Raw genomic sequence first — 19743 nt, 5'->3', positions numbered from 1 at the left:
GATCAATGAGATGACTAATGGGAAGCACTCAGCCCAGGGCTTGGCACATGGCACCTGCTCAGGACACGTGAGTTCCTCTTATAATGATCAGGCATGAGGTGGCTGTCTTGTATATTTTTAGCAGTTATAACTGGCACTAAATAGACACTTCTGCACATTACTGGAATACATATGAATGATTTTTACAAACCATCAGAATCTCCACTCATATTGAAATCCATCATGGCATGGCTAAATTTTCCTTCTTCGTTTTGTTTAACTGCCAGTTGCTGAGTCAGACTCTCCAGTGTTGTTTTTTCCTGAAAAAAAAAAAAAAAAGAAGTTTATAATGAGAGCTGAGTCTGGAGACTTTATTTATTTATTTTTTTCATGGGCCATAGATAATACATCAGCTTCTGGAAGGGATGGGATGTTCATTTATTCACCTTTGCACATTCAGCACATTATGTAATTCAAGCAAATGATCAGCAGGATTTTTGAAGACACTCTAATTCTTAGAATCCCCTTTACAGTCTTGGCATTTGGATTGGTATGCCAACAAGATATATGCTGGGATCCTTGGAGGTAACTTTCCCAAATCACAAAATGTACATAGAAATTTCATAAAATAAACGTGTGTTGTAACATTTGGACTGACTGCTTTATTTTTAGACAGAGAGTAGAAGTATAGAAGTGGCATGGGGCCCAGAGAAAGTCTTTCAATAGTTAGGTGACCAACTGAGAGGAACATAATTCAAGACTACTGCCCTCTGGTTGCCATCTTCTTAAATGCCATCTGCATTCCTCATGAAAGGGTAATGAAGACACTTAAATATTCATTGTTAATTGCTTGTCAAGGCTCTGTACATTCAATGTGAGTGCCTGCTACTTGGACCACAATTTGGTTTGGATTGCTAAGCCAAAATATTGAGTTGGCAAATTATTTGAAATACAAATATACCAACATTAGATCTGCAAAGAAATTAAGTCACTTAAAAGCATGCAGTGCATGATTTGAATTCATGGAGAACATGCCATTGCAAACTAAATTATTTTCAAAGAAAATATAATGCTTAATATAAATTACAAGAGATATTAAACCACTTCAAAATTAACTGGGTGAGTTTAAGAATGGAAACAAGCATGCAATAAAAGGTTTAAAATCTTCCCTAGCAAGCTCCATCATCATTAGTCTGAGGACAATGTGGTTCCAAAATAGTTTTAAGAAAACCATCTATTGGATTTCATAAATTTTCTCATATTTCTTTTAATTAGTCATCTCATTTTCTGAGGAACACAGAACAAGTGAACTAGATATAATGAGGAACACCTATTGACACAATAAAATGTTCACAAGAAATAATCAACTATTTAAGATAATTGTATTACAATAAAAGGGCCCAAGTAATGTTTCCACCAAGAGCCAAAAGGGTATTGAAATTAATACAGTGCATGCTTTACCTCTATACAATCTCTGACTGTATGACAGCTGTACACACTAGATAAAAAATTCCCTTATGTTAGCGGCCTTGGATCTCCTATTCTCTATTTGTAAATTCTGTATATAACAATAAAAAATATTTTTAAATTTTAAATCACTATAAAATACAGTAGAGAAACTGCAAATAAAATAGTTTTATCAATTTTAGTTCTACAGGATTATCTAGTATGAACATTGAAGTAAATTATCAATTTAAAAATGTAGAGCCTGTCCCAATTTGCTTTGTGTGTAAAGTTGGTATTTTCATCTGCTTTATATGTTCTGGATATCTTTGCTGAAAGTCTGCTGTATATATTTAGCTGAGCTCAGGAGCACTAAGGATACCAGCTTGACAGACTCTCTTTATAGTAAATGTAGCTGTTAAAGTAGAAGACAGTTACATAAAAAAAAAATCACATTCCATCAACATGGTATAAGAGTCCCCAGGTCAATGAGGACTGCTGTTCTGTCTTGGGGGAATGAACTGGGCATGATCACCTCTCAGGTTTTGATTTAACAGTGTAAAGGAAAATTATGCTACATATGTTCTAGAGAGTTTTCCATTCTGAAGCAAAGTCTTTCAAGAAGAGAAAGAAAAATGAAGGCGATTAGAGTGGAAAAAGAGTGAAATATTAAGCGACTTCTAAGGTTTTGGGTTTGGCTTGTAAGGCTCTTGCACCACCTCCCCTAGAGACTAAAATTAGCAACTGATGAGTAGGAAAGCCATAACCAGGTTTTACAATAAGTAACCTCTAATCATCTTCCTCTAAAGCACATACTATAAAAAATGACTCAATTAGTTATCCAAAAGTGGAATTTACAATGCTTCTCAAGAGGATGTCAGAGGGAGGTAGTGGAAGTTAACATGGTAGAATGTACCTCTTTTGTGACCTTTTGTGAAGTCAGTTAAGCTAATTCTTAGACATGTGAACAGAGAAAATGAGAGGTAAGAGGGGGAACTGGAAAATAGGGTGCCTTTAATTAAAACACGTGTAAATCAAAATGGTAACATTGCTGTATTTTAGAAACTCTCACTGACAATGCATTCAGAAGACCATAAAAGAACTGAGGTAAGGAGGATATAATAAAATGCTTATATGGTAAATTATAGGTTATAAAAATATAGTGCTTATATTTTAAACAGTTGTTATGTAATTACATATAAGAATTGATCCTGTGGTAAAAATTTTTATTTAGTTCTTATGTATAGAGGTAGATATAAATCTGCATGTGGATAGAAGTCTAGATAATATACTGAACCACCAACAGAAAGAGATTGATTTAAAAAGAGTTCTCAAGCTTTAAATTCAATCTATTTAGGCATGTAGGAGAAGAAAATATTAGCCAAATGTTATAAAGTACAAATGCTAGTGCATTGGGAATATTCCTCTCATTTTCTTCCAATCCCACACATTCCAGACTGTCCCCCTCCCAAGAGTGTACCTATGTACTATCAGTCTAAAACTCAGCTATTTGAGATTATGTTCCTTGGGTTAAATATTTCCCTTTCCAAAAGCCTCTATTCAAGTGTGCGAATATTACTGAGAATGTTCATATTATCAAATTAATTCTTTGGAAATACAGGCAGTTAAAACAAAATGAGGGCAGGAACGGGGTAAATAAGAAAATGTTGAACATGGGAAACACCAAAGAAATTGAGTTTGGGGAAACAGAAAAAAATGTTGATGGGCAGAGGTGACAATTTTTACCAAATTTATACTCTTAGTTCCAAATGGCTCCAATAAAAACAACATCAATCAATAATTTATATGAAAAAGGAATAGTTTGTGTCTCCACTTTAAGATCAGTGTTCTAGAACACAAATCTACTTACTTTACTGCCTTCTCAACACTATCCAAGCACTGGTCTGAAACTGGTAAGATTCATTGGTTTTCTCTTGCTACGTTTTTTTTTCTATTAGATATACAACAAAAATCAAAGAAAACCAAACATATTTTAAGAAATACTTGCCAAAATTCTGCACTGCTCTGAGTACTTTCAGAGTAGAAGATGCAAACAGATTTATTACTACTAAGTAGTCCAAATTAAATAGTCTTGACCTGAATGCTTTCTCTCTTGAATAAAAACTAGTAATTGGGTAACTACTAGATTTCTTTTGGAAAGACAGTTCTTATCTGGCCAAATCTTATACAGCTATGTGGGTTTACTAAGGTGGGAAACATTAGATAAAGTCTGGTTTTACTTGAAAAATATTATGATTCTATGTTGACTCGTACAAAGATCCAAATGAATTGGATCTCATCTATAGAAGAAAAGAAAGTTTTAGACCCTGCAGTTTCTTTGAGTCAAATGCCTAACTCTAAAAGTCAACATTCAAAGAACTATTATTAGTGTGTTAACATTCACTTAGGGGATTTGGCAGCTGGTCATGGGTTTTGTGGCTTATCCAATGACTTGCAAAATGGGAAACAGCATGTGTATTATTTGTACATGATACCAGGTTATGGTGAGAATCAACAAGGAGAGCCACAAAATATCTAAAGAAATGTGGGTAATGAGTTGATTAGAAGTCGTCTGTATTTTCTAAGCCAAGAATGTCCTGAATGGCAAGAGGCCACAGATGGGAAGAGGACATACTTGTGAATACAGACAATAACCTATTTAGAAAATAATAGATTTGGGGATCAGGAACATCATGTCTTAATCCAACTGCCACACACACACACACACACACACACACGCACACACACGCACACACACACACGCATGCTGTATTACTTTAGACAAATTAATTATCCTCCATGTGTCCCAGAATCCTAATTTGTAAAATGGGGTTTGAATATATGATATATTCTCATTAATTACAAAACCTAAGATATAGTTTTAATATTAGGTAAAAAAGTCACTAAGGGTAATTAAAAAGAATAAGATTCTTTCTAACATATAAGAATTATAGGAATAGTTAGTTCAGTGGGCATTAAGTTCTCTGGTATGGCTATGATATGCTATCCTCTGTGGCCAAGTAGTGGACAAATGTGTTAAAAAGGAGAATGCTGGTATCAAATCTAAAAATCCTTGATTATTTTTACCTCTTGTCTACCATCTACAACAATATATTAAATCTCTTTTTTTAAATTTTCCATTTGATGCTCAGACATGATGGTTTATGGCTCCATAATATAAATCTACAAGATATTTAAATTGAAAATTTCTCCTATTCCAATTATTTCAACTTATACAGAAAAACCCCCTAAAAAGTCACTCTTTGTAAAGGCTGAAATGTACATCCTTTGTTGATATTTAATAGAGCAGTCAGTGCATTAAAAAAACACACAAACTGTATGTTAGAAGAGGTAGATATTTCCTTATGCCTAAGCCTGAATTAAACAGTTCATCAGTAGATGGTTCCTCTATTACTCCTTGAAATTGGGATTCATGTAAGTGATGGGCTTTGCTCCCCACCAGACACATATACACAAAGGGAGAGATAGGTTATGGATCAGCTATCATAATGGACATCCCTGAAATAAAGCTCACAAAGCTATAAAACTCATAAAAAGCACATGCATGAAATGACAGAACAGAGTGTGACTGTCAAATGTTGACTCAGTAACAGTTAAACCCCTTCTGGCTGCACTTTTTTTATGGTCTCCTTCTATACTAACGACATGGGAAGAACAAAGAAACAAAAAAGGTTTTTAACCCTCCATTTATGTGAATCTCACAGACCACCAAAGAAGATGAAAGATTATTTATAATGTCATAACGATTTATTTGTTGGAGATTTTTTTCATCAGCTTAAGTAAAATACAAAGAAACAATGCATATGTCTACCCCTCAACCTCTCGGTTTCACCCTTGCTTATTAAGACCACCATTTTCTAAAAAATAATAACCTACTCATATAATTTAACAGCACAAATGGAAGAAAAAGCTTTCTTGTAAATTGTATATAAATTATATACAAATACATACACACACTCACACACATACACACTTCCCTCAAATATCGACAGTAATGCAAGCTAAAGAAATATTTCGCTAATTTTACTCTGGTCAAATGTTAATTTATCCATTAAGATACTACCAGACATTTCGTACTCCGAAACCTTGTATTCCTTAGGAATATTTTTCCATTCATTTTCTCCATCAGTCAATCACAAGGATAGATGCACTAAGTAGTTGGAAAGGTCCTTAAGTGTCTTCTGGTCTAATCATCTACAAAATCAGCTTTCTCTAATTCTGAATTTTTTTTCCCCTTCTAAATTCCACTAGATTCTCCTGGTGGAAAAAGCATGAATTAGAAGCCATAATATGATTCCACCATCAATTTATTTTTATGAAATTTGGTAGCCAGCTTCATGAAGTATTTCTTGATGTGCAATTATAGCTAAATTTCTTAATATCATAATTTCATTGGGCAACCTAATACAACTGAAATATATTGGCAGATCAAATTTTCCTAGGAAGCATTGTGAAGTTGAAGGTAAATGAAATGGTGTTGAAGGAAACACACAGTTTCTATAAATTCAGGTCTTAATCTACCTGAATTACTTTCCAAGATAGTAAAATGATGTGGATAAAATTGAATCCCTATTTATGAGTTTTAAGTGGAATAAATATTAGAAAGTGATAACAAATAGCTAATTCTGATTTGCATGAATGAAGAGAGGAATGTGAGGACCAACGTCACCTAATGTATGTTCCAGAAAAGACAAAGCCTATTGTTATGAGGATTAGTTAAGACCACTTAGTAAAGGATGTGGAGATTACAAGAAGCTAGTGTGGATTAAGGAAAACAATGGTATAATAACCTCAGGGTTGTTGTTTTTTTTTTTTCCTATAGGGATTGGAATGCAGGCCAGAAAACTCAACGGCCACAATGTTTTGGACTTAAACTCAGCTTTGGAATATATTTCTACAAATATCCTGTTTACATGATGGAGAAATTGCACAGGATCCTGAGAAAGAGAGTTGAATGGAGTGGGAAGAGGAGATCAACAATAACTATCTTTAAATATCTTAAGATCCTTCATTTTTTAAAACAATAAAGACCTGTTACTTGTGAAAAAGAGAGAGAATTTGGCCATATGTGGTAAAGAAATAGAACACTGACCAACGGTTGTAAATTATCTGGTGAAAGACAAAGAACCGCCGAAGGAAGAGTTCTCTAATCGTCAGAGCTGTCTACCCAGTAAATGGGCTGCCTTGGGATATGAAAAATTTCATTTCCCTGGAAGTTTTCAAGTATTGGCATATTAGAGATATTGAAAAGCTAAGCCAATGTCAGATAACAGGTTGGATTAAGGGTCCTTTTCATTTTCTTACAAACCTAACCTACAATTCTATGTCCTGCTTGACATATTTTCTCTATCCATAAATGATAATTTGCTCAAAAGTTGTTCAGTATGTTTCAAAACTTAAAGGTGCTCCATTTCAAATTGAGGATGATATAATCATTTTCTTAAATTCAAGAAAGATAATTCAAATTATTAAAAAACAACAAATGTGGTTATCGAAATACATTTTATGAAGAGATTGTCCAATAATAATTGGATTTACAGATTCGGGTACTTTGTAAAAGACACAGTTATATGCCCAAATTCAACATTATAATTTAGTGCTTAGACAAGAAACCAGTGTCATGGAAGAGAAGAAGTCACAGGGGCAGGCTGTATGATGCACAGAAAAGCCATTCAAAGAATCTGCAGAAAACAAATCACTCACAAAGAAGGTAGACAAGAATACTGTCACGGTAAAACATTGGCCCTTGTTGATTTGTTCTGATAGTATTTATGGTGGGTACATGTGGAAGAAAAGGCCGGAGAGGAAAACAATAAGACCCAAGGTTTCAAATGTCTGTATATGTGGTCAGCATTCAACTATAGTCTAAAAATGACTTTGATGTTATTTCAGACCAGGGCAGATATAGACACTATGTACACTGAATCAAATCAGAAGAGTTATTGGGGAAAAACAGGGGGCTAATAGAGACAAAAAAAAATGTTAAACTCAGCTTTGAATATGTTGTGAATAATAGGATTCACAACATACACTGGATATCCAGTAGGTGGGAGGGCTTCACAGATGGAAACAAATCTGGAATGTTGTCTGATAATAATTGTTCTATAAACAATGGGTAATTCAGTTACTGAGTTATGTATAGAATTATTCTGTTTTATTTTTTCTTTTTTGTGGAATAAAAACGATAAAACTGTCAGCATTCTCAACAAATGCAGCCTCAGTAGCCAGTAAGTTACCTCAGTTAAATAAATATAATTGAACTATTTTAAAGAATTGCAGTTTGGTTCAGAAATGTGGGGTCTGACAAATAAAAGCAGGCACATCAGGGTACAGTTCACTTTTCAATTATCCATGGTAGTTTTAGAGGAAGGGAGAGAAAAATGTAGGTTAGAATAGAAATTTATATCTCACTTTAGTGAACGTTAAAATTTCACGTTTTATCAGAGCTGCTGTGAAATGCAAAATAAGTAAGATTGAACATGTTCTTTTTGTTTTTCTAGCTCATCCTGAAAGGGCTGGTGCATGGTGAGGAAAGGAAGACCTAGAAAGGGAGCAGAAACAGAGGGAAAAAAAAAGAATTGGAAAAAAGACAGGCAAATTGTGGAGACAGTGATTGCTTAAATGAGATTTTAGTAATAAAGACTCAAAAAGAACATACTAAGTAATACACATGACCAACACCGGATCACAAGCTAATTAAGCAGGCACTGGGTGACTTGCGCAAACTTCTCCAGCATAATCCATTGGTCCATTACAAAAGAGACTGAAGTTCTAGCCAGAGGACCTAGGTTTTACACACCGATCTACCGCTTGAATTCCTGTCATCATCTCAAATCTCAGGGTATTTTTTTTTAATTTTAAAGCAAAAATAAGCATACTGTTCTGCTTATATTATAGTACATACAGATTGAAATTTAATGTGAAAGCACTCTGAAAACAGTAGGACAGAAAATAAATGTCAATAGCCATTATTACTCCTAGGACTCGTAAGCAAGTCTCTCTCATTTGATCTTCCGGATGAGGAAGGGAGCCAAGGGAGGAGAGAAGGGAAAGAAAGGCGATTCTTAAGAAACCACGTTTTTTAAAAATAATAGTTCCAGTCCAACAGCAAAAGTGATTCTTATTTTACTTACGGAAAATTTAGAAAAATTGGAAATGTGGGGTCATATGTGCAAATCTACAACATAATCACCTTTGCATAACTATTGCTTATTATTCTTCTAGTCTTATATCTATCATGAAAATATACTTTAAAAATATCTAGATGATCTAGACGGTTCTCTACATAGTGTTTTCAAACTGGCTTTATATAGTGATTACCAGAGGGAAAGGAGGTGAGGGGGGTATGGGAGGGCAAAGAAGGGGTAAATGGTGACGGAAGGAGGCTTGACGTGGGGTGGTGAACACACGATACAATATACAGATGATGTGTTTTAGAACTGTACACCTGAAACCTATATAACTTTATTAAGCAATGTTACCCCAATGAATTCAATAAAAATTTAAAAAGAAAGGATACTATTGTAAGTGTATCCTCAGATCTTTAAATGAATAGATAATCTCAGCCCTCAGAGGGGCCTGTGGGTGACTGTGGGAAAGCCGCTCCGGTGTGCCCCGTGTGTCCCATTTTACTGAACCATCCTGCACTAACCCCTCTACCATAATGATGTAAAGAACACAAGACTCTCTGTTTGAAAACACGCACAGCTTTTCTAGGCTTGAAAATTAAACCATAAAAAGTTTACTGAAAAAAAAAACCCTTTAAAAAGCTCCTTAAAAACTCACACCATAATTGCTCCCCACCAAGCGTGGGCACTTGCTAGCTGCAAGTAGTGGCACTGTGACAAATGTAGCAAAACTGAAAGCGGGCTATACTAAGAGAAAGAAAAAGTCTTCCACTGGCCATCTGTGAAAATAAGGCATGTGGCCATTAAATGCAGAGGCTGTAAATATACACAAACTCCATGAAGCAAATGGCAAAAAAAGGACTAAACTTCAAGCTCAAACAAATCAAAATGTTTAATGCATAGTTACCACTGCTGGACGAAAACAGCTCTGATCTTTGCAGTCTGCAATCTCGGCATGTATTTCAATTAAATACGCCCAAAAAGAAGAGAAAGAAATGAAAAGACACAGGAAAAAAAAACCATCTGGAACAAAAGACTATAGAGAGCCTATACTCAATTTCTGGAAACAAACAGCCCCTTTAACTTGCACCAGCCTGTCGAGAATGTCGATTGGAATTATTGAAAGGCTGACATATAGAGTGATGGATGGGCGATGACATAATACCTATTTGCCTTTTTGTCATGGTCTTTCAAAACTGGCTGTTCTGTGCTGATAATATTCACTAAGGGGTTTTCCTCTCCCTTCCCGTCCCATAAGAAGTGTTCCCTAGCTAAGACCCTCAGAATTAAGAAGGTTTTATGAATGAAAAACAAAAGAAAAGAAAGCCTAAGAATCAAATGCCAACTTGCATGTAAGAAGCTGGTCTAGATTTTTAAATAATCAGTTGCCTAGAAAGCAGTTCCCCATCCATTTATATATATTTGCAATGTAGAAAGACTCCAACAATAGAAGCCAAGTATTCAACACCAGATTTTGTGTATCTTTCAATTAAAGTCACCACATACATACTTATATGCAGAAATTAAAAAAATAATATATATTCACTTTTATAAAGATAAAATATCAATCATTTTATCATTTTAACTTGTTCCCAGGCAAATTCTAGCCAGTGGCTTTAAAAGTTTAGGGACTTTTTTTAACACACACACACACACACACACACACGCACGCATGCACGCACGCACGCGCCCTTCGTAAAAGCTCCTGGTTTGCCATAGTGCTGCAATAACTCATTCCCTCCTGAAGGATTGACCTAACATGCATTTTTTCCTTCATGAAGTCTTTCTCTAACCACTGAAATATCTACTTCTAATTTGACGTATCTAATACATTTTAGCTAAAGGCAACATCTACAAACGCAATTTATAAATCAGTGAATAATTGTAGAATCTACCATTGAATGCAGAGGCCTGAGTCCCTTCATATTCACTTTTTTCAAAGCAAAACCTGCAGTTCACAATTCCTCACACGCCTCCTCCTTATCTAAAGGAAGGAGCATGTGTTAAGTAATGCTGAACTAGATGTACTGTGTCAGTTTCTGAAGAGTTAACACTGCTGGCCCCATCCGTCAGATGGCCAGCGAAGCATCAGGAAAGAATGATGGATGTAAAATTATTACAGGGCTGCCATCCGATACACTTACTGCCATTTGTAACTAATGCTGGGACTGACACACTTTTTTCATTATTAAACATCCACATTAAGTCAACATTGGTCACTGTCACTTCATGTTTGGCACTCTGTTAGAGGGAAAGAAAAGGGGACACTGGCAGAAAAGAGAAGGTTGTAATAGAAGAGTTTCCAAGTATCAGAGTTATGAAAAATCACCTTTATTTAAAAATCAGTCTAGGTATATAGTCTGTGGTAAGGCTTCCTATGAATATGACTGACAACTGGAAAAAGAAACTGATGCCATTAATGAGTAAATTATAATCTACAATATACATATTATTCACCAAATTTTTGTCTTATTCTATGGAAATTTGCAAAGAACCTCAGAAGAAAAAGTAAGACATTTTCCCAGCTATTCTACTTCGTAGTTCCACATGCATTCATAGCAAAGTGCAGGTGTTTAAGTTTCAGGTACACTATAGACAATTAATGTTTAGTGAATAAATTCTCTCCCTTAAGAAACGTATGCACGCATTTGCTGTTTATTTTTGTGAGTGACATCTGTTTTACATCTGAAAAGCAATACAGAAATTGGCCTGAACAGGTAGAGAGCATGCATGTGAACACTATTTATTGGTTCAACTGTTACCAAGCAATGTTTTCTTTTGGACATGATTGCATATGGTATAATTCTTTATGAACCACTGGCAAGTTATAAGGAAGGTCCTAAACATGTAATACTGGAAGAGCCAAAGTACTTACATAGATGACAACACATACAAAACAATAAAAACAAAGCTGTTTCGAGAGCTTTGATCTAATTTTCCTAATGCAGCTGTGGTTCACAACAGCCTTTTCCTAACCAGCAGCCACTCTGGTCCTTTTTTTCTTTCTTGCCAATATTATCTTTGATCTTACTTTATCTCTTGATTTAAGGAAGGACAGAATAAGATCTCATTCAACTCCAGAAAATAATTCATGATCAATTTAAAGCAATCTCTCTTCCTTTACCTAGTCTTGTTATAAGGATGTGCATATGATCCAGCACTACCCAAAGGAGATGTCTGTGGAAGTCAGCTCGAGGGGTGCAGTAAAACATCCTTATGAGAAAAATGTACAAAAACAAGCCCATGTGAATGAAGGAGGAATAAAAAACATCCCTATGTGAATGAAGACTGAACTTAGCAAAGAGAAAAACTAATTCCCCTTCCTAGAACTGCTTGTCTTCATGGGATAGTTGTAGGTACAACAACATTTTGTGACCCTACAGGAAAACTAAGAAAATCACGGGAATTTTAACCATGACATCACTAAGCTGATCAACTAATGTCACCAACATTCTGCTCCTTACTTCATTACAGGCTAAAACTTCATCCTTGTTGAAGTTACTGTACTCAAATTTCCTGATACATGGAATGAAATAAGTTTCTTTTTAAAAAATGTTATCATTTTTTATTTTCAATTATAATTAACATATATTATATTAGGTTCAGGTATACACCCTGGTGATTAGACATTACATAACTTACTAAGAGATCATCCCGATATGCCTCATACCCATCTGACACCATACATAGTTATTAGAATATTATTACTATATTCTTTATGCTGTGCTTTTCATCCCTGTTACAATTCTGTAACAAACAATTTGTAATTCTTAATCCCTTCACTTTTTTCCCCCATTCTCCCAAGCCCCCTGCCCATCGGGCAACTGTCAAAATATTCCCTGTATCTATGTGTCTGCTTCTGTTCTGTTTGTTCATTTATTTTGTTTTTAGATTCAATTGTTGATAGATATGTATTTATTGCCATTTTACTCTTCATATTTTTTAATCTTTTTTTCCTCTTCTTAAAGAAAACCATTTAACATTTCATATACTAGTGGTTTGGTGATGATGAACTCCTTTAGCTTTTTCTTGCCTAGAAAGCTCTTTATCTCCTTCAATTCTAAATGACAACTTTGCTGGGTAGAGTAATCTTGGTTGTAGTTTTTTTCTTTTCATCCCTTTGAATATTTCTTGCAAATACCTCTGGCCTGCAAGGTTTCTATTGAGAAATCAACTGACAGTCTTATGGGAACCCCCTTGTAGGTAACTAACTGCTTTTCTCTTGCTGATTTTAAGATTCTCTTTGTTTTTAATCTTTGGCATTTTAATTATAATGTGTCTTGGTGTGGGTCTTTTGGGGCTTATCTTGTTTGGGACTCTCTGCACTTCCTAGACTTGTACACCTATTTCCTACACCAAGTTAGGGAAGTCTTCTGTCATTAGTTTTTGAAATAGGTTTTCAATTTCTTGTTCTCTCTCCTCTCCTTCAGGCACCCACATTATGCAAATGTTAGTACCCTTGAAATTGTCCCAGAGGCTCTGTGGAGTATTCACATTTTGGGGGGATTCTTTTTCTTTTTGCTGTTCTGATTGGGTGTTTTTTGCTTCTTTGTATTCCAAATTGCTTATTTGATTATCAGCTTCGTCTACTCTACTATTGAGTCCCGTAAATTATTCTTCATTTCAGTTAGTGCATTCTTCATTTTTGAATGGTCCTTTTGATGTTGTTGAGGTTCTCATTAAATTCATTGGGCACCCTTTTACCCAATGTTTTAAACTCTGCATCTATATTGCTTGTCTCTATTTTCTTTAGTTCTTTTTCTGGAGTCATCTTCTGTTTTTCTCAAATGGTACATGTTTCTTTGTCTCCTAACTTTGGTAAGCTCCTTGTATTTGTTTCTATGTATTAGGTAGAGCTGCTATGTCTCCCAGGCTTGGCAGAATGGCCTAATGTAGTAGGTGTCCAGTAGGGTCCAGTGACACAGCCTCCCCTATCACCCAAGCTTGGCACTCGGGGTGTACCCTCTGTGTGAGCTGAGTACACCCTCCTCTTTTAGTTGAGCCTTGATGGCTTTTGGCATGTCAATGGGAGGGATTTACTCCCAGGCCAATCAGCTGCAAGCACTGGCTGCAACCACCAATCCTTGACCTACTATCACCTTAGAGAATCAGCTGCGCATGGGCCCACCCCACAGAGCAGGACTTGCTTCAGCAGAGCTCGACTTGCTTCAGCAGAGCTCTGGTGCCCAATGAGTCCCACCCTTTGAGTGTGTTCCTTATGGAGGTGGTTGGGTGGTGATAATCTGATATGGTCTAAAACTATCCACTGGATTTGCTGTCTCTGAGACTTCCTGAGAGGTGCAGACCATTGTCATTTGCTGCCTGTGTTCTGTCTGGGACCATCCAGCAAGAACTGCAAAGTGATCTGCAGATAGCTGCTACTTGTGCTAGGCTTGGAGGTTCCCAATCAAGTCTAAGATGCAAACCAAGGTTGACTACTGCTAATTCCAGGGATGGGGCCAGTTAGCAAGAAATACAAGGCTTGCTGAGGCCAGATAATGCTTGTTTGAAAGATTTTAGAAAAATCTAAAGCATGAGCGAAAGCAGGTTGTTTGCATAGGAAAACCAGTGGAAATGGCTTGGGTAGGCCTGAAAGTTGGGTGGGGTGGGGCCTCAGGGAATCACCTGGGTAGGGTAAACAGTGATGCCAGGTTGAAGGAGGCTCAGATATGGCACCTACCTGCTGGTTCTGTTGGGGGGAGGGCTCAGCAAAGAAACAATAGCCTCTGCCATCTCTTCTGTCTGGGAGATATCTGTCCCCCAGTTCTTGCCCTGATGCTCAACATTCTAGTTCCTCTGCATATGCCTCTGGTGCTTTTAAGCTGCTGTTCCCCACACTGGAACTCAGAGGGAATAAGTCTAAGTATGTCCAGTCTTGGCCCTTTACAAGGTACTGCCTGGGACTTCAGAAGCTTCCATCTCCCTCAGCCTCCATCACTGCTAGTTTTTACAGCAGAAGTATGGGAGCTTCTCTTCCTGGCACTGGATCCCTGGTCTGGGGTGCCTGGTGTGGGGCTGGGACCCCTAGCTCCTCCAGGGGAGACCTCCACAGCCCAGATACCCCTCCCAATTTTTAACCACCACATGTAGATGTGAGACCAGCCCGTTTTGCAACTCTGCCCCTCCTAAAGCTTTAATGTAGCTTCTTTCATTCCTTAGTTTTAGAACTTGCATTCAGCTCAGTTTCAGGTGGTGCTGAATAATGGTTTTTCAGTAGCTTAGTTGTAATTTTGATGTGGTTGTGGGATGAGGTAAGTACTGTGTTTACCATCTTGACTTAAAGTTTAAATACATTTCTTGTTGATATTACAGCATAACTATCATCTCCCTAAAATAACAACATTGGGAGTAAGAGGAAAGGGCAGGGGAACTTCTGGTCTATTCTTCACTTCAGTCCAGAGCATTGAGTCTCTATCACATTTGTACTGCCTGGTGGGATTGCCTATTAGGTATGGATACCTTCAAACTCAAGGTCAGAACCTAAGTATGCAGTTGAATGTATGGTCAAAACTTCCATTTGCATGTTAATAAAGCAAAGTGGGTGTTTTTTTACAAAATAAATATATGAGGGTCTTCTTTCTGAGTCTTTCTACCTAAGAGGCTTACGTATTCATCTATAACACTAATCTGTAACAGAGCTGTGTGGTAAAAAGATAACATTATTTGAATATACAATCAGGTTATAATTAACCAGAGATGACAATTATAAATAACACTGTGTCCCAGAGTTTCCAAGAAACCTGACATACACAGTTCTTGAGTATGTTGAAACACTTCCAAGAAAAGTTCAGAAGTAAAAAAGTCTTTTAGAAGTCTTCAATTAAAATGTGTTTCAGTAAAAATGACTTTCATTGCGTGTTTTAGTGTATGTTACCGGAATATACTCATCCCTTTTTTTCACACCTCTAATTGTTTTCACTGTTCAATTGCAACTTTTCAGAATTAAGACTTTCTAGTTGGGACAACCATATTGGTCATTTGAAATGTGAAGAAAAGTTAACGTGTATAAGGTCTGTGTATTCACAAAAACAGATCTCCAATACAGGATTCCAGTTATCTGGAAATCAGGCTCTGCTATCACCTTTTAGACTGATTGAAAGCACTGGGCTGAATTTCTTTTCCCCTTTCCTTTCTCCCAGCTTCTCCCTATCTTTTACTCTCCTTAATCATCCCCGCATCTTATATTTTCTGGGTTATGAAAGTTGGCAGTATTGTTAGAGAAAAAAAGTTCTCCTTTTGTGATTCAAATGATTTGAGAAGACAATAGTACAAACTATAAAAGGAAGTTATCCTATACTCTGTATTTCATTAAGAACTACAAAGGAAAATGTCACCCCAATTACTAATCTACATAGGCTTTGACATGGCTAAAATTGGATGATTATAAAAATCTATTAAAAAGGTAGGTACTAGAGAAATACACAATATATTTAGTGATGTATGTGGAAAAGAAGCATTCAACTTTGTCAACTCAGGTGTATAACTGATCTAACATGCTAAGCAATATGGGGCCCTTATTCAATTCCCATAGGTAGACTTACCAACATAAACATGTCACAATTAATGGTCAAAATAATTTGATCTCAACTCCAAACACTATAAAGGCAGAGGATTTTCTTATTCAGTGCAGTACGTCAAGTACGCAGCACCAACCCTAATGCATAGTAGATGTTAATGTTGAATAATTACTAATTAAAACATAAATTTGACATCATCTCATTCCTATGAGTTGTACAGACATATGTTGATCGTTGATATTATAGAAGTGATACCCAGGCTAGTTCAACAAGAAAAGGCCTCCACAGCAATACCTGTTTCTAAGAGAGCTTCAGTAATCTCAATTTCATTCTCTGGTGTCAAGGGTAACATTAGGGGTGAACCAGTTTGGATCCTGCTGAAAAGGTTTTCCTACACATTACAAGAACTTGCCACATTATTATAATAATGGAACTACTCACCTTCATATTTAAGATTTTTACTTGAAAACCCATAAAAATTTAAGCCTTTAATTGAAGATGTAACACAACTGCATTGGAAGTTCATGGTTAAGAGAACTGGGAATGATAACCTTCTTGAGACCAAAGAGATCTTAACTGGCCAGAAAATTTTGGCAGATTTTACTTCAAAAATAGTCTTTTAAAAGACTTATAATCCTACAAAAGAGGAAAACTGAAAGCAATAGATTTCAACAGAGGCAACTCTAACTCCTGCCCCTCGACTAGGAGGTGCTAATCAGAGGAATAAAGTATGATGGTTGAGGTGGAACAAAAAGTGGAGATGAGGTTCCCTAACAATGAGTAACTATGGAATGAAGTCAATGCAGATGGTTCCACTCCTGTTACTTAATCAAAAGGCTGAGCAGAGTCACTGGAGCCAGGATAAAGTCATGCGTTAGAACAACAGCTGATCTGTATTAGAGAAGATTAACTTGCAGTGCCATGGTGAAGGGCCCGGGATTATTTTATGTACTTCCATTGCTTTACAAGCCGTCAGCACAATTATTGCCCTCCGATGTGAATGACTGATCTGTAACCAGAGCTAAACAGCATGCTGCTTAGGGGCCTAGGAGCTTCATGAAGATGAATTTCCATACCATCAAAGTGCTTTTAATGGGCTCCCTGATCCAACCACAAGGCCTGTTTTGCAAGTATATAGAACTTAGGATGAAGGCTTCCTGTCCAAAAGGATTTGGTCGGTTGTCACTTGACAATTCCCAGCCAGCACAGGGGAGGAGAGGGGGGAGATAGGTAGAGTTGTCTCTGCTCTGGAGGATTAAAAAAAAAAAAGAAAGGTACAGATGCTTGCTGAATGCAACCAACTGCTGTAGCCACAGCTGAATTCAATGCGCTTAACAAATAACTGCAATTTAGCTATGCTTGCGAGGAATAGCTTGAGTCACTTTGCATTAGCATCTGGCTGAGTGTTAAACTCATTTCTACATGGGGAGCAGAAAAAAAGGAATTTCTGTTCAAGCATCCTTTCAAGAATGTTTAAATATTTGAATATAAATTTCTTTATGCTTGCTATCATTTCTTCTCAGAGCTGTCACTTTGCTTTTCCCCTTCCCTTCTGGTGCTGAGCTAGAAAAATGTTGTGCCCTTCTTGCTGCACTGAAGTTTTCATATGTTGTGAGGCTGCAAGGGATGATATACTGACCCATGTTTTGCTCTCCTCTTCAGAAACAGAGGAGAATTCAACCTTTTGACCCATGTTTGGACCAGGAAAAAAAGTGCAGTTGCGACTGGATCATGCATATCCTTCATCTTCAGTATGCAGTTTGCCAGCTTCTTAGAGATTATAATTCTTAGAGATTATAAAACCTGGGTAACCAGAAAGCTATCCAAAGTGGCAAACTACTCATTCTGTACAATACTGTTTGACTCATGTTTCCCATGATGATTAACTATCATGTTACTGCAAAATAGCTAATCGTTTTTCCTCTTTTATCTATTGTATCTATATAACTAGAGGATCATTTAAAGGAGATTCAGTAACTTTGAACTGAACTTTAACATTTCAATTCAAAACATAGCAGACATTACCAAAAGAAGTGCATCATTGTAAACTCTCTATAATTTATATTTTCCTGAATAAAATACAACCGAGTTTAGACAACAGAGTTGAAAATTATTACATCTCAGATAGATTCAGATATTTCACTGGTCTTAGGCAGAATAATAGTGTCCAAATTTTAAAAATCACATTTTGCTTTATAATAAAGTCAAATTTTTCCAACTGTGCAGTCACCTCAAACTTGACAGCGCTTTATATTAGAAACATATGACAAGCTCGGGATGCCAGAGACTTAGACTGTGAGCACGGGTATCATCCAAGCTTATGTTGGGTAAAGAAGATTCAGCTTTTTCAAATCCAGCTCACCCCCAAATACAAGTTAAGCATCTCTGTGAGGCAAAACTTTCATTCAGACTCACATTACAAATGCCATTTCATTTTAATACAAATGGATGGCAGAAAAGGAGATATTAATTGTCAATAAAGTTTGAAGACAGATGCAAGATAATTATAACCCTGCCTATTTTGGGCTGGTTTTGCTTAGAATGGACATGGAGATTTCTGTATTGACATAAGAAAAAAGGGAGGAGGACCAGTATTCTGAAATGATGAGAAGATTGAAAAGATAAAAAAGAAGAAAAGCATTCAGGCAATTTAAGTATTTTTGGAAAGTCAGTTATTTTACGAACTAACCTTTTCTGTCCGGCAGTTATTGAGACCTAGACTATTCACAACAGCCACCTTCCCATCAAGCACCTGTTGTTCCCGCCGGAGTTGCTCCTTCATCTGCCGAGCTTCTTGAATTGCCTTGGTGACAGCATCGTGGTCATTTAAATAACCTGAAGACATGACAGCACAAAGGATATGTTTTGTGCAAATGCATGGATAAGTTCACCTTTAACCATAACAATCACTCCTTTTGGGAATAATGGCTAGTGTCTGGCATATAATAATTCTCAGTAGAATTTGTCTAAATGAATGAATAAATAAGTAATTGATGATGACTGATTCACATAGTCATATATGAACCTGGTGCCAAACATCTGTAACAGAAGCATAATATTTAAGTGAAATAGAGTTGCACATATTTGAAAAGAAGTTTAAAAATAACATTTTTAAATGAACTTATTTTAGTTGTGTGAATATTTTGCAGTGCAAAAATCAGACCTACCTTTGATTCTTTTTCATGTAAGGATTATTTGAATGTTACCATAAAATACAGATATTGATAATTATCAGTATAATTACTGACACTCTCATAGCATTAAGAAGGTCAATATAAAGTTTATGTAGAGCACTTTTAGGTTGTTATTTACAGAAAGAATAAATCATTATTAACTCACAAAGAAGGGCATTTTGCCTCTGCATCCATTTATGGTGAAATAAATCACAGGTGGCAGTGGTTTGCTATGGATACATACTTGCAATAGTTAAGAGGCTCAATTTCAAGCACAGAACGGTAACCAAGCACCTGTAATTGTTTGATAAAAAAAATTGTGCCTACTGGTAAGTACAGTCACTCTTAATTCACACTCTTAATAAGATGGTCCAATGACCAGCCTCTATCTGCTCTGCCATCCAGAGTTAGGGAAAAAAAACCCCTAAAATATATGTTTTTAAAAATAACAGATATAAGAAGCAAAACTAATTTAAATTTTAC

The 19743-nt window shown here is 36.3% G+C and overlaps 1 protein-coding gene across 2 annotated transcripts in view; it reads right to left on the bottom strand.

The window, feature by feature from the left end:
* The window catches only part of SOX5 (SRY-box transcription factor 5), a 370984-nt gene that overhangs the window by 11925 nt on the left and 339316 nt on the right, over positions 1–19743 (bottom strand). For both annotated transcript variants that reach the window (XM_054591329.1, XM_054591330.1), the window contains 2 exons: positions 18777–18922; positions 191–299 (listed from right to left, as the gene is read on the bottom strand). In XM_054591329.1, coding sequence (XP_054447304.1) covers positions 191–299; positions 18777–18922 — 255 coding nt within the window. The remainder of the gene's footprint in view (positions 1–190; positions 300–18776; positions 18923–19743) is intronic.

The sequence above is a fragment of the Pteronotus mesoamericanus genome, unplaced genomic scaffold, assembly GCF_021234165.1.
Source record: "Pteronotus mesoamericanus isolate MK-2021 breed Mesoamerican mustached bat unplaced genomic scaffold, CSHL_Meso_final scaffold_21, whole genome shotgun sequence".
Classification (NCBI taxonomy): Eukaryota; Metazoa; Chordata; class Mammalia; order Chiroptera; family Mormoopidae; genus Pteronotus; species Pteronotus mesoamericanus.
The sequence above is the reverse complement of the archived record's forward strand: the minus strand, read 5'-3'. Positions and strand labels throughout refer to the sequence as shown.